Here is a 16,192-nt window from a genome sequence, read left to right on the forward strand (position 1 = left end):
CTGCTCTCAAATCTAGACACTAACACTCCCTCTGTCCGCATTCTTCTTGACCCCTCCTCTGCCTTTGACACAGTAAACCACACCATACTGATTCCGCATCTCCATGACACCCTAGGAATCACAAGTCTGGGTCTGGCGTGGTTAACCTCTTTCTTGTCGGACCACCCATCCCAGGTGGAACTTGGATTCTTTCTCTCCACTATCACTCTTTCAACCTGCAGCATCCATCAGTGCTCTAACCTTTTCCCCTGGTTTATCAATGTCTACATGGCTGCCCTGGCATATGAATGAGACTGCCAGTTTTACCTCCAACTTCCAGTGTTATGCAGATGACATGCAACTCTCTTTCAGGCTACCCTCACCCCCCTCCTCTATCTCGCTCATATCAAACTGTCCGCAATCCAGTCATGGTGTGCTGCGAACGTCCTGTGCCTCAACGACAGTAAGACTGTTATCGTTCGGATTCAAACTCCTGCTCCTGCTTTTCCACTCTCACTGTGGTCAGCCTCCACGGGGTCATATTCAAGATCCTCTGCATTGTCCACAAGGCTATCTTCACAGTTGCCTTCCTAAATACTGTCCGTCCTGAGCCCTCCGCTCATCTTCCTGCAACCTTCTGCGAGCGAGCCGGTTCTTCCTAAATACTGTCCCTCCTGAGCCCTCCGCTCATCTACCTGCAACCTTCTGCGAGCGAGCCGGTTCTTCCTAAATACTGTCCCTCCTGAGCCCTCCGCTCATCTACCTGCAACCTTCTGCGAGCGAGCCGGTTCTTCCTAAATACTGTCCCTCCTGAGCCCTCCGCTCATCTACCTGCAACCTTCTGCGAGCGAGCCGGTTCTTCCTAAATACTGTCCCTCCTGAGCCCTCCGCTCATCTACCTGCAACCTTCTGCGAGTGAGCCGGTTCTTCCTAAATACTGTCCCTCCTGAGCCCCCCGCTCATCTACCTGCAACCTTCTGCGAGCGAGCCGGTTCTTCCTAAATACTGTCCCTCCTGAGCCCTCCGCTCATCTACCTGCAACCTTCTGCGAGCGAGCCGGTTCTTCCTAAATACTGTCCCTCCTGAGCCCTCCGCTCATCTACCTGCAACCTTCTGCGAGCGAGCCGGTTCTTCCTAAATACTGTCCCTCCTGAGCCTTCCGCTCATCTACCTGCAACCTTCTGCGAGCGAGCCGGTTCTTCCTAAATACTGTCCCTCCTGAGCCCTCCGCTCATCTACCTGCAACCTTCTGCGAGTGAGCCGGTTCTTCCTAAATACTGTCCCTCCTGAGCCCTCCGCTCATCTACCTGCAACCTTCTGCAAGTGAGCCGGTTCTCCAAGCAGAGATTTGGAGGAAGATCTTTATCCTCAGCAGGGGCCTCCCTCTGGAATAGCCTCCCTGCAGGCCTCGATCTTGAGCCTGATCTCCTTAGGTTCTGACAACTCCTTAAGACATTCCTCTTCTCCTCTTCCTTCTCTCTCCCTCTACCCTGCTAACCTCTCTCTCTGCTCTGTCCCCATCTCCCTCCTTTTCCACACAGCATACCGATTGGCCGCCAGGAGTACCTCAGAGTCTCACAGGTCCCCGGCACCCTCGCCAGTCCTCCAGCACTTGCCTCAGGGCGTGCACTTGCCTCATTGCTACTGCACTTGGTCAATTACCTATTGAGAATGGCATCTCTCAGCACTTAACCAGTTCCTGACCAATTGGGCACATTGGGATTCCCTCCACCGCAGTTGTCCTCTTCCCCCTCCCCTTTCCTTTACTGTCTATCCCCTGCACTTTTCTCGCTTCCTGCATGGTGGAAAAACTACAGAATCGTCGTCAGACGTATTTGTTGTTATCTACACTGTTAATTGTATCATATGCACTTACTCTGCCTTGGCAGACTGATTATCGTTCAGAAATTCAAGGGCTCTGAATAACTGTTGTTTCTCTCCCCTGTTCCCCTCCCTCCTTGAGCGCCATGAAACACTTCCCTTGTGTATAGGCGCTTTACAAATAAACATTACCATACCATACCATAACTGGCAAAATTCAGGCATTTCTTCGGTTTCACTTGTAACCATAACACCCCTTTAACAACGTTTTTTCACTGAATTTCTAAGGTTTTTTTATTAGTGCAACTTAACCATAACATCCCTTTAACAAAGTCTTTTCACTGAATTTCATTGGTTTTTATTAGTGTAACTTAACTATAACCTCCCTTGTTTCTGTGAATTACATAGATTTTTATGATGTTATATCTCTGTATATTAGTTATTAATAATTCCTCTTTTAACATATATGAAAGAACTGTAAATCTCATATAAGAAACATATTTTTGCAACGCATACTGATGTGTTTTGTTATCAGAAGCGCATGCTGGGGATACATGACATGGTTCAATAGCCTAGGGTATGAGGCTCGACCGTGACCTCAGCCCCACCAAACCACCGCCGTTATCGACTGCACCTACCCTGTATCCTAGTTCATTTTCCACTATACCCTCATAATGTGACCAATGGCCAGTGCTCATGGCTTGCAGCCATGGCCAGTCTCCACAATCCTTGGGGCATGAGCTTCGGCCAAGCCCCATGCCGCATGGCGCATTCCCCAATAGGCAAATCAGAGTAGACATTTGTCCTTGCCTAGGGCCAGGCCCACTGCCCAGGCAGCAATGTTATATCACTATTTTTTGTACTTACTTTTTGACAATTTCAAAAAAGTAAAACACAGGACAGATTTGCAAAAGCATGCTTTCATGTGCTTACTGATGCATGACCCAATAAATATATCAAAGTAGGATTTGTCCTTGATGAGGGCAAGGCCCACTATCCATGCACTAAAGTTATATCACTATTTTTTGTACTTATATAATGACACTTTTTGAAAAATAAAACACAAGACAGATTTGCAAAAGCATGCGTTGAGGACCTTGCTGGTGCTCCTCGCGTAGCTTTGTTGTAATCCAGACCAGCACTTCTGGCTATAACCGCAAGAAGAATAGATTTTCCCATTCAAACCTATGGCCGCACGCCCCAACAAGCAAATCAGAGTACACATTTATCTTTGCTCAGGGCCAGGCCCATTGCCCAGGCACCAAAGTTATTTCACAATATGTTGCACTTACAGTTTGACACTTTTGAAAAAATAAAACATAGGACAGATTTGCAAAGCCCTGCCTTGAGGTCCTTGCTATTGCTCCTTGCAAATTCTTTCTGCAATCCTGTCAGCACTTTGAGCTGAAGCCACGAGCCAAATTTTTCATGCCATTCAAACCTATCCCAATTTCAAATAACTTTACCACATAGCCGGTGGCCATGCCCATTTTAACCCCATTGCCGGTCCCTCGTGACATGGCCAGTAGCAAGATTGTTCGGGTCATGGATAATCTGGCCACTGCCAATGGCCACAGGCTTTACCTCCGTCCCCAAGGGTATATATCCATTTGTTGTACATGCATTATGACACTTTTCCAAAAATAAAATACAGGCATTTGCAATACCATGCTTTGCTGCAAATCCATCCGTTTTATTTTTTGAAAAGTATCAAAATGTACGTAAATAAAACAAAATTTATATAACTTAGCCTCCACTTCACAAAATCCATTTAGACTTTGCAAAAGCATTCAAGGGTGGTTCTATAATATTTCTGAAAACTTTTGTTTAGATTCATCAAACAGAAACAAAGTTATGAGATATCCAAAAATGTTGAGACCCTTCCTCCAATTTTGCCTCCTCTTGACAAAATGCCACCAGACTTTGTGAAAACATTCAAATCTGGGTCTAAAGTCTTTCTGCAAACCTTTGTGCAGATTCATCAATTGGTACCAAATTTTCAAATATTTTGAGACCCCCTGTTCCAATTTTGCCCCCTCTTTGTCAAACAGCACCAAACTGTGCAGGACTAATCAGTAATCAGGGTCGGCTCTATAATGATATTGCAGTTTCATTGAGTGGAGACAAAAACATCCAAAAGCAGATTTTCACTGACCCTGTTATGCAGAAATATGCATAGATGTCCCCGAACATCGGAGATGTTTGAGGACATCGGGGAAGTAAAACACAAAATGTTTGTTTTTTTATGGCCATTTACCATCCCATCATCACCCCTCATCTCCCCAGAGATTGTTTCAATTGTTTGACAAGTGCAATTTTGTATTTTTTATTATGTTTTTACAGCGATGTCCGCGGACAACGGGCCCTGTACGTGAAACCAACATGGTGTCCGTTCCTAAGGTTTTGATGCACCACACGTTTTTAATTTTAATCATCGGGCGCATACAAGGACCCTGATTGTTCCATAGGTGTCTGTGGACTCTAAATCAGGAAATGAGTCCGCGGACCGGTTCAAGATACCCCTAAATTTTGCACCTACTTTTTGCCCATTTTTTAAAAAAATGACTGGACGGATTTACACCAAATTTACAAAATCGGGCTTTCGGGACCAAGCCGCCACTCCTCGCGCAAATTTGGTAAAAATACGTCCAGTGGTTTGGGCTCTAGGCACTACAAAACATGTTTTACATTGCAGCTATGAGGATTTCCACACATTTTGGGACACCCTCACCCCCCCATAACTCTGCCCACACAGGACAAAACGGCACCAGATTTCACATAATTATTCCACAGCGTTTGGTGAGGATTCGTCCGGGGGGGAGGGGCAAAGTTGTAAGCCACCCAAAAAGTGCTCTTTCTATGAGTTGAGCAGCTTAACCGTAACTACAGGGCTCTAGTGTAGATCCTGTAATTTAAAATTAATTCTAGAATATCCATTAACTACTGATGGTTATCTACAATCATTATAATTATGTATTTCTTATATGTAATGTTAAAATGTGAAAGAAAGAAGAACCATTTTTCAGGCCTTTCTAGTCTTTTAACTTTTTCCCCAAACCCTTAGCCTTCGGAAGTATTCTTTTGAAATGTCAAAAAGTGAAATAACATTATTCGGATTATGTTAACAAAAATAAAAAAACTGCACGTTGTGAGTCTGTTCTGAGCGTGACACAGGAAGCCCTGCACTGCTTGTATTATCCTGCAATGTCCATTATACATGGAACGCAGATCTTTGCCTTTAACAATGACTAACAATGCAAATTGAAAGATAGTCCATAATGACCCTCAAAGGCAACAAGCTCCATTGGTATTTCCTAGGCCTTGAGAAAGAGCAGCAGGGGCGAAACAAACGTTGGTTATGTAAAAGTGAAAAATGAAGACGCATCAAAACACATCATGTGACCTCACAGGCATCATTTCACATATCTAGAAAAGTCACATACGGTTATATGTGAGTTTACCAAAAGGTAAGATCCGTGCGGTAGATTATAGAGTGGTCAAAATAACGATAAAATACTGAATTGTTTTTAATTCTTTCATCTGGAGGGGTCTCCTCCCAAGCACCCTGTTTTTCTATCCTTTTAACCCCACCCCAACCCCATCCCCACCCGTTTTAACCCCTTAACCCACTACCATATATATATATATATATTTAATTAACATTTTCAGAAATATTTTTTGGTATTTTGACTTTCGGTAAAACTTACCACTCTGATTTATTTTCGGTAAAATGACTGGGTACCGTCACATTCCTATGCTAACCTGAAGTAGACCCTAACCATCTGAACGTTTTATTTTTTTGGCATGTGCTACACTCCTTTAAACCACGCATTGACTGGTGGAGTGTTCACGAAGAAACTCAACAACGCTGAGTACTAGGGTTAACTAAGGGAGGGTTGCTTGAGGCAGCTTCTTTGTCTGCTGCCTTCAGGTCAGTCTTTCCTTGATGCTATCAGGCCGCCCTCCTCGTTTTCTAAAGGATGCTAGAGCCCACTCTCCTTTTAGGGTGCATAGTTAACTCCAGTCAGCGTGTTTACAGAGGTATGAATTTATAAACACCGTTTAAGGAGGTGTTTCAATGATAGGAACTTACTAGCACAAACACATTACATAAATCACAGGATAGCCCTCAGTTGAAACTAAATCTAAGATCAATTTGAAAAGTGCAACAATAGTCCACAGAGGCCTGCAGCTGAAATTATTCTTTTCAGCTACTGCTTTAATGTCTCCAACTGTGGTTTGTGCAATAATCAGAGCTACAGAACTTGCCTTCCTCAGACACCCTTTTAATTGCTGCAATATCCGGATCTGCGTGAAAAGACCAAATTAAAAAGTCTGAGTCCCAAAAGACTGATTTTTAATTTTTTTTATTCCCATTTGTAATAATATAATATATGGGGGGAGATCCCCCAAACCCCCCCCCCACCTTACCCCTATCCCCCACATATATATATGCCATCAAAAAGGGGTCGGACTTTTGGGACTCTGACTTTTTGCCCTCTGTCATTTTGGACTAAACCCAATACCCACTCTTAACATCCATATCTTGCCTTTAAGCCCAGCCAACCCTCAACTCACGTGTTCCAAAGCCCAGCTTGATGTCGATCACATGGGCCGGGGAGCGAAGGTCCTCCTCGAAGTCCAATGGTACCACTTCGCTCCAAATGCGGAAGGCCAGCTTCAGTATGTTTCTCTGCTCGTCGAGGGGCAGCTGTACGCTGTAGCCCTCGCCCAGCAAGCGCCACTTTACGGTGAGCTTGGCGAAGCCCACGCGCTGCATGCCCACCCTCAAGGCGGAGCTTCTCTTCTTCCGGACGTGTGACACAAGACGTTGAAGAAAGGGCCCAGCTGTAGATATTCCGATGCCATCTCTAGGGTCATTGGTCACCATCGGCCGTGCAGTGATGTTGCCCTGCATAGGGGTCTCCAGGTTGGAGATGTTGGCTTGGCTATAATGGTCATCTCTATTAGAAGTGTTGGTTGCCACAGATTCATTACTTTTGATGCCTGAGGGCTCCAGTATCCCAGGCTCCTCAGTTGCTTCTGGCACTTTGTGGTCAGGGACGCCACACCGCGGGGTGTGCATGGTCCGCTGGGTGGCCTCATCCAAGGTGCCTGTGATCGCCAGACCGTTGGCCTCCTGGAAGCGCTTGAGGGCAGTGATGAAGCTTGGGTTGAGAGTGGGATCTGGAGATTGTGTGTCTGGTAAGTGTCCGGGCAGAGATTGCCCTTCGGTGAGACGAACAGAGATGGCAGCCGGCGCGTTGTCTTCAGCGGCAGGCACGGTGAGCTTCTGGTAACGTAGGGACTCCCACTTTACGGGCTCGATCCACCCATATTTGCGGAGGTACCTCTGTAAGAGAAATCAGTTATTAGTATTCAGAGGAGACTGACTCGGTCAATACTTGGTGATCATGGGTTCTCATACCACATTAGGACCACGTGCTCCCTATCCCAGAAGAACGTCATATGTTTCAAGTCTGGCAGAGAGAAAGCACCTGCTGTCAATGAAATGCAAGCAAATAGGACAAGAGGTACACCTTGCCAACCATGGTATTTACCTTGAGCTCTAGGAATCATGATTCTTAAACATGGTAACTGCATGCATGGGACCACCAACGCTTACACATGCGTATTGCTGACCCCCTACATGCATTTATCAGCACTCTCAAAGCGAGGGGTAAAGGTGAAAGTAAAGCCAGGCAAAATCAATGAGTCTTTTTTGAATCTTTGAGAGAAATAAAACACTGCCTGCAGATATGATATGATAAACTTGTCCCATTGTAATCCATGTGTTTTGTGCTCCCATGAAAATCCCATGGAGGTGTGAAACAAAGCGCTCTCTCGAGACGCAGAGGGGTGCAGTTTCCACGTTGCTGACCTTCTATGCCTAGGACGGCTGCAAAATGAACTGGAGAGGAGCATGAAAGCACACAATTCACTGTATGACCACCTCAGTGTTTTATAACCCGGCACTTGACACAACGCTTTCCCCACAAGCGAAAGAGGTGAATGAGGGAAGAAAGGAGGGAGGAGAAGAGAGGGGGAGATTTGGAGGGAGCGGGGGAGGGAAGCTAGCCTTATGATAAGACCAGCAGTTCAATTCCTGATCACATATCATTTGCACTTTTAGAAATCCATATTTAATGTAGTGCCAATGTCACAATAATTGGCACCACAATTATCTCCACTATAAGCAAGTTTGCAATTAAAATGCTTAACTTATGAAGACAACTTATGAAGACAATCTTGCTATGAAAATACTACAAAATGAAGCCACTTCTCAGTTCCTGAGTTTACTGATTTACTTTTGCATTATTTGAAGTAATGTTTTTTAATGCACCACCAAAACCCCAAAACATGATTTGCTAATACCACTATGTGCTACTAGACTTATAGACCCTTCGAGGGGATCATTATCACTTGGGATAGTGACACTTTCCCAATTTATTGCCCTTGACTTCACCTTGGGGCCATAACTTGGTGGTTGGTCATTATCCTGCGATACTGACCCCTCCCTCGGTCTATAAGTCTATGTAATTGTTATGCAATTGGATACTCGCTGCTATGTTTGTCTGTGCGAAACACAGGAATTGGTGCTCGATCCCACCATATTATCAGTTGATAAAATGTCTATATACACACTCACTCGTATTTTTATTATCATTAGGTTAAATATTATTACAGTATTTATTGATCACAAGGGATCTTTAAAGGTGAGCTGGGCGCTAACAACGGGGGAGGGGTGTAGGAAATGTGGCACCATGGCATCTACAAGCAACCAGGGGAAGAGACAGGGGTTAGCAGATTGCCCAGTCTCCGTTTAGGTGGGGAGTGGACTGGGTGTGTACCTAGGTGCTACGTAGGAGCCATTCCTTGAAGAGAGGGGTCCAGAGCTCTTTCCTGAAATGTAGAAGAAAGGGGGTGAGCCTGGTATTGATGGGGTGAAAGTTGTAGCCTCTGCAGGCATAGACTGAGACTCTCTATATAGACACAACTCCTCAGAGGATAGCGATCCATACGTCCGTCAATTGCCATGCCTTTAAAGGCGTTTTAAAGGGATCACTCATTTTCAAAATGGCGCCTAAAAAGAGAGTGGAAGGTAAAGAAGCCGCCCCGCATTTCAAAGCTGGTCAGACATTACAAAACATTCTTTGCTGTCATAGACGTTCTGACTAGATTAGGTAAACATAAAAGTGATCTAGATACCTTATCGGCAAATAAAGCCAAAGTACTGATTATTAATAAAGGGGAAGGATAAAAGAGGTACGTTATTAGCTGCTTATTAGGAGGTCAACCCAATTAAGAACAAAGTACCAGCCCCTGAAGATGAGGGAGACGACGTACTTAATTCAGATCTGCCGATTACCTCCACCTTGGCCTCCTCCCAGCAGTTCCTTTAAACTTTCATGGTCACACCTTTCCTTGGGAGAATTGATAGACATTTTGTAGAGAAACCATTGGTAGACATTGATCCACGTGAGGTCTATCAGGACAACCCTAACCACATGGCATGTCAAATTACATTAGATGAAATTGACAATGCCATCAAAGACCTTTGAAAAGGGAAGGCCCCTGGACCTGATGGTTTCCCTGTTGAATTTGATCACACTGTTTTTCATATATACCAAACTCGTCAACTACGAATTGAACCCAGGAGCATTGGGCAACTGCTTCCTAGGAGTCTAAATGATAGTATTCCCCAAATCTAACCAGGACCCTGCAGAGGTTATGATTATTGACCTATCTCCTTTATGAATTATAAAAGCAACATTCCAGTGGAAAGTGCTCTACACAATTCTTAGAGGCCTAATAGCAGCAGATAGAGTCTGCGTCATCCTGCGTCAACTGGTGTCAGGCAATACCTGTGTGCTCTGAAATCTGCTCTATAATGCAAACACTAGTGAAAACCCCATGGTAGCACATCACATCTATTCTGAGAAAGCCTTTGACGGATTGGGTGGGTGGAGGTGTCTGTTCGTGGAGCAGCATCATTTTGTACTTGGTCCAAAAAGGCTTCACACGGTTAAAGCCCAATAAGCTGGACCCATGCCCAACATCTATGTAAAAGGCACTCCCTCTGATAGCTTTCAATTACCCCCGGTATTGTGGCAAGGCTGTCCACTATCTTCTGTATTTTATATCCATGCTCTCAAGCTTTGGCGTATGAAAATGTGAAAAGAGCCCTCAATCGAATGTGTTAGTATAAAACCATACACCATCAAGGTAGATCATGTTCCCGTATTTATTTATTTATTTATATACAGGGAGGAACAATGATCTTTTGATCACAAAATAATGTAGAATAGATAGGAAATCAATTTACATGGGAAGCAGTGAGCTTCTTACAATGGGGTGAGCTTGAGGGACATTCTGATCAGGTTGTGGAGAAGAGTAAATGGAACAGTCCCGGGGACAATACATAAGTGGACATAGATACATTTAGGACAAATAGGTTATTAAATGTTTTCAGATTGACAAATAGGAGTCCTTGGTTCTAGGATCGGTAGGAAGTGAGTTCCAAAGGCAAAGTCCCAGATCTGAGGAGCGTGTCTCTCCTCTATGGATGAAATGGGAAACCGGTACTACTAAAATATGTTGTGGTTTGCAGTGATCATACTGGACAATATCGTACAGGTTTAGTCGTAAGATAGGTAGGTGCAAGCCCATGTAGGCACTTAAAAATAAGACGGAGAGGCCCTCATTAGGACCCTGGCGCTAAGTGTTCAACGGCGCCGTAAAAGGCTGCGGCGCCGTTAAACACTTAGCGCCTTACTACGAGGTCCCTTTGCGGGACCCGACCTGAACGGCTGGTCTAGACCAGCCGTTAAAGTAGGGACCCGCAAAGGGACCTTGGTGCTAAGTACGGTACCGCAATTTGCAGTACCGTACTTAGCACCTTCCCCAGTCCCTTTGAGCCCTATGGGGCAATGTTCAATGGGGAATTACCGCCCTGCCAACCTTGGAATGGGGTGGTAATTCTCCATTGAACAATGGCAGACCCGTTACAATACCGGCACCAACCATGGTGCTAATAGCGCCATGGTTTAGCGCCAGTATCGTAATGAGGGCAAGAATCTTAGAAATTGTTCTCTGTGGTACCGGAAGCCAATGAAGGGCCTTCGGTAGTATGAAATAGATGAGATTTTGGGGACATTAAACAAAAGTCTGGCTGCTGAAATGTGCATCTTTTGTAGCAGTGGAAGTTGTTTTTCCAGAATTCCTGTCCAGAGAGCATTGCAATAATCAAGATTAGCATTTATTAATGAACCAACCACCACTGGCTGGTCGGCGTCTGGGATAAGAGAAAGAATCAGTCGTAAGCATCGGTTGCGGGAATAGATGGATTCCTCTATTTTCCCTACGTGATGGGCACAGTGCAGACTGGATTGCCAAATACAGCATAGATTCTTTACCTGGTGAAAAAATGACGTGGGATGTCAAAAAGCACAGGGCAGAGAGGTATCTTTGATGGATTGCTCAGGAGATTCTTAGGGACAAACAGGATAACTTCTGTTAGCACAGTTACGGTCCTCCATATCCTTACCAATCTGCTGGTTGCCCTTCCAAGGGAGTTGTATAGCAAGCTGGATAAAATTCTTACCAACTTTTTGTGTTCAGGCAAGAAACCCTGCGATGCTGGAGGTGTGGTCTTTCCTAATTGCCACGATTACCACTGAGATTTGTTTTGTGCTGAACGGTTTGCGATTGATTGACATACCATTGCCAATGCTAACTAAGAATCCTGCAATGCTGCACTCTGCTATGGTGTTAAGCAATCTTGGAGATGGAGGACCAGGACCACCAGCGGCAGGAAGACAGGCTGTGATTTGATGTGACGTGTTCATTCAATTTGCAGGCAGAGCCATGAAATGGCCTAAATAGATCAATGAGGGCCTCCACTACATCCAGAATCACTGCCTTAGAAGGAGACCTGTTCCTGAAAGATCAGCACATGAGAAATACACAGCTGGCACCGCAGAACTGAAGAATTAGCCAGGAACTCTTGGACGACACCCGCCTACCTGCACCATCAAGCCAGTGGCAGAGGTGGAAAGCATTGCAAGGGCACAAACCTCTCCATTTGATAAGCTTGTCCACCACCCTCATATCTGAGGCCCATTGGGAAATGTAATGAGGCCAACTTCACATAGGGTATTGGTAACATGGCTAAACAAAATTGGTTTGGGGGGGATTGGTGCTGGAATGGTTTAAATCCCTCTTAGAAGAGAAGCGTCAGGTGATTCCTCCATCGCGGTTCACATCAAGACCCTTCCCCCTGGAATAGGGAGATCTGTAGGGATCAGCCTTGTGCCCCCCATCCCCCTTTACATATTCTGTAAGTCTCCTTTTGATTTTTGGTGGTCATACGCTATAAATATGTCAGTGATAAACATGCATTTTTTAATAAAGGATCTGATGCAAAAGATCCCAGTTATTCCCTCACTGTTTTGTTCACATCCAACAGGGGCCAGCAACCTCAGCGGTCAGCAACATCAGGCTTTCCCTATGTCCTGAACTATGACTCCCACAAACCTTCACAATTCACTATGCTGGATAGGGCTGATGGGAGTTGCAGTCCATAAGATCTGGACAGTCAAATGACGCCTGCTGTACATAACTGGATGCAGGAACAGTTCTCGAAGATGAATCCAAGCAAGGCAGGAATGATGGTCATTGCACCATATTAGGTCATTGGACTTCTGGTTCATGCTAATTTCATTGAAGGCCTCACCCTCTTGAAACTTGCACTCAACCAACCACTTTAGTTAGGAATTCGGGAGCTCACCTAAGGGACAACCTATGTATGGAAACACAGGCTAACTTGGTAATCTAGATGGGCTTCTATACCCCAAGAACCCTAAAAAGAATATGACCATTTCTCATATTTATGGATAAGTTGCAAGCCGCAATCCCACTACTTATTTCTATTTGGGACTATACAAACAGTGCCTCCTTACCCAAATCTTTCACTAATCCATTGCAGAGACTTCAAAATGAGATGCAGCAGATGGCTAGGACCCAGTGTGACAGAACTGTGGCGCCAGTCCATTGGTCCCTTCGCTAGTTCCCAGTAGATAGCCGAGTTCAATTTACATTACTCTGTATGGTACACCGAGCCTGGTACGTGCATAGCCATGTGTCCCTGCACCGAATATTCCAAATATATGTCCATAGTCACTGTTAAAGATCATCACATATTTTTCTACAAAGACCAGACTGAAACATATCTGTGATTGTGCGATGGGGCTTATTTATATTTTATTTTATTCATTTATAAAGCGCGTAGGAACCCGTGGGCATCAAGGTGTTGTTACATGTTAGAAGGTTATACATAGTTACAAGGGTACATACGAAATCAGTGCAGACTGGGCGCTAAGGGCTTACATGTCCATAGCGTCGCCAAATAGCCATGATTTCAGGGCTTTCCGGAAGGCAAAATGGGTGGGTTCTGCTCTGAGTGTAAGAGACAGGGAGTTCCTTTGGATGGGAAGCTGGCTTCACCTACTTTGGCGCTTCTGACTTTGGGCAGTATGAGACGATGAGAGTATGGTGTTCTAGTGGGTCTGGAGGAGCCTGCTTTAGTTACCTTCTGGGAGAGGTAGGGAGGGGCTGTATTGGCGTGCACTTGTGAGTAATGGCCAGTGTTTTGAATAGGATGCGTTGTCTGATGGGAAGCCAGTGGGCGTCCCTTCTAGCTGCAGAAATATGTTCTCTTTAGGGAATGCCTAGTACGGCTGCAAGCATATTTCTTTGGATGATCTCCAATTTGGTTACATTTTTGGGGGAGGTGCCAGCGAATAGGACGTTGCAGTAGTCCAGTCTTGACCCTATGATGGCTCTGGCAATTGTAAGGCAGTTCTCAGTGGACAAGAAGGGTTTCGCTGCATTGAGTAATTTGGTGGAGTAGGCTCCGGAGGATGCAATGGCGCTGACTTGTCGGGACAAGAACAGTGGCGTCTAGGTGGACCCCTGGGGTCTTGACTGAGGACGATATAGGAATCTGTATGAGGTTTATGGTGAAGGAGGTAAATTGGCTGTTGAGTTTCTTTACCGTCTCAGAGGGTCCTACCAAAAGGATTTCCGTTTTGTCTCCATTGAGGCATAGCCAGTTGGTTGCCATCGGGGCCTGAATGGTGGAGTAGGGTACATTGAGGGCCTTTGTGTCATCTTCGTAGCTACCAGTGAGGGTTAGGAGGACTAGGGTGTCACCAGCCTAGTTTGTGTAGGCTATGCCGATGGTATCCAGAATGTGAAACAGTGGTCTAGTAAAGATGGTGTAGAGTGGGTGAAATACTTTTAGGAAGGCCCTCAGCTCTTTTTCCAGGAGGGAGTCACTAAGCCCTTTTATACCATTTTGACTCTGTCTGGTGGAAACTAGCGCTAATGAGCTGCCTCATAACAGACAGAAGAGAGTATCGTGACATAGCTTTGTATAGTGCATATATTCTGGGATTTTGTGTGATATGATATGATAGGTTATTTATAACACGCTTAATACCCAGAGGTTTCTAAGCGCGGACAAGGGGATCGAACCTGTGTTGCTCCGTATCCTCTTGCTTCCAAGGCGAGCACATTGCCGCTAAGCTATCCTCCCGAGACTATGCCCAATATATGCCCGTGCCTGGAGGGCCTATCTGGAGTAATGTGTGTAATTCCGGAGGCCCCATCTGGGGCATTGTGTTCCGCTCTGGAGGCCCCATCTGGGGCATTGTGTCCCGTTCTGGAGGCCACATCTGGAACATTGTGTCCCGTTCTGGAGGCCAAATCTGGAGCATTGTGTCCCGTTCTGGAGGCCACATCTCGAGCACTGTGTCCCCTTCTGGAGGCCCCATCTGGAGCATTGTGTCCCGTTCTGGAGGCCACATCTGGAGCACTGTGTCCCCTTCTGGAGGCCCCACCTGGAGCATTGTGTCCCGTTCTGGAGGCCACATCTGGAGCATTGTGTCCCGCTCTGGAGGCCACATCTGGCTATTGTCCTCAGTTCCATTCCTTCCTCTGTGGTTGTGGGTTTCTATATAGTCACATCTGGGGAATTCAGGAGTACTGCGACAGCTCCTAAGCCCTTCTCATGAATTATGTGTGTAGTTCGGAAGCCACATCTGGATTATCGCGCCAGGTGCTGGAGGCCACATGATAGTGGCTTGTGTTCCCTTCTGCTTCCTCATCTGGAGTTCTGGGTTTGTTTCTGGGTGTCCACATCTGGAGGCTGCCTGTGGTGTATTGTGTTCCGTTCTGGGAGCCCCGGGAAAGGTCCTATCCTTTGAGCCCATTGGCTGGTGGGTGGGAACGCATCACCCGAGGGAGGGGACCTGGTCCGTGTCTAGACTGTGATGTTACCTGGGGACAATGGGTCTGAGAGTGGAGACGAGTGACTTTCTGGTTCCCCAGTCTGCCGAGTTTGGGTGTAGGATATGCAGGGACCCGCCTGACTGCGCAGTGTTGCCAGAGATGTGGCGCGGCTCCATATCTTGATCACGTGCTTTGCCTCTGTCCTGCTAGAGTACATGTTTCGGGTTGAAATCTGGCACCTACTTTATTACATTCCATCGCCTTCCCCTGATGCCTGCTTGCAGTAGATCATTGTAAACAAACAGGATAATTTGGCAAAGGGGATCCAGCAGATCGTGATGCATCAGAGAGTTGTCCTGGCCGTGTGTGAGCAGGCAGTGAGGAATGCTACGTGCCTCAGAAGAGCATTACTGGCTTTTCTGTGTTATTAAATGCTCTCCGCATGCACAGGCTGAATAGCAGGAGCTCTTGCAAACTGCCTCGCCCCGTTATTCAGCGTACCGCCCTGCCTTAGAGGCTGCTTTAGCTTTAGGGGGGATCGTGTTCACGTGCCTTCTGGATATTTCAAACCCTAACTGCCTGCCAAGGTGCAAGCCTCATATTTGAGTCCAAGCTCCTGTGACTCATGCTTTCACGCTTCCAAGGTAATAGTGACTCAAGAAGTGCAGAAGGGGGGAAACTACAGGCTTTACCAGCTAGAGGCTTCGCCGGCTTGAAATAAGCCTTATAATGCCCCATCCAGTGCTTCATTTCAGACAGTCTCTACTAGCTCGCCATATGGTAGCGGTGTCCGAGTTCAAACCCTGAACCCTGCTACAGGTGCTGGAGCTGTTGTCATATGTGTAATGTGTCTGCATATTGTACTCATTTTGGTGCAAATTTAATCTGCTTGGATTTTGTGTTGCTTTTTTTATAAACTATGCACATATACTCTCTTAGAAATAGATCGATCGATAGATAAAGAGGTAGATATTCCTTTTAATAGTTTAAAGGTTTTCTACTTCAAATAATATGATTAATACATTGGTTTATTTTCATGTTATTGAATAGTTTATAAGTATCTAAAAATGTAAAAAAATACATCAAAATATTCAACTAC

General features: G+C 45.6%; 1 protein-coding gene across 1 annotated transcript in view; it reads right to left on the reverse strand.

The window, feature by feature from the left end:
• LOC138516910 (matrix metalloproteinase-21-like) overlaps positions 1-16,192 on the reverse strand; it is a 270,395-nt gene that overhangs the window by 193,362 nt on the left and 60,841 nt on the right. The window contains exon 3 of the mRNA XM_069632367.1: positions 6,379-7,153. Within this exon, the coding sequence (XP_069488468.1) occupies positions 6,379-7,153 (775 nt within the window). The remainder of the gene's footprint in view (positions 1-6,378; positions 7,154-16,192) is intronic.

The sequence above is a fragment of the Ambystoma mexicanum genome, chromosome 6q, assembly GCF_040938575.1.
Source record: "Ambystoma mexicanum isolate Mex_15411 chromosome 6q, UKY_AmexF1_1, whole genome shotgun sequence".
NCBI lineage: Eukaryota > Metazoa > Chordata > Amphibia > Caudata > Ambystomatidae > Ambystoma > Ambystoma mexicanum.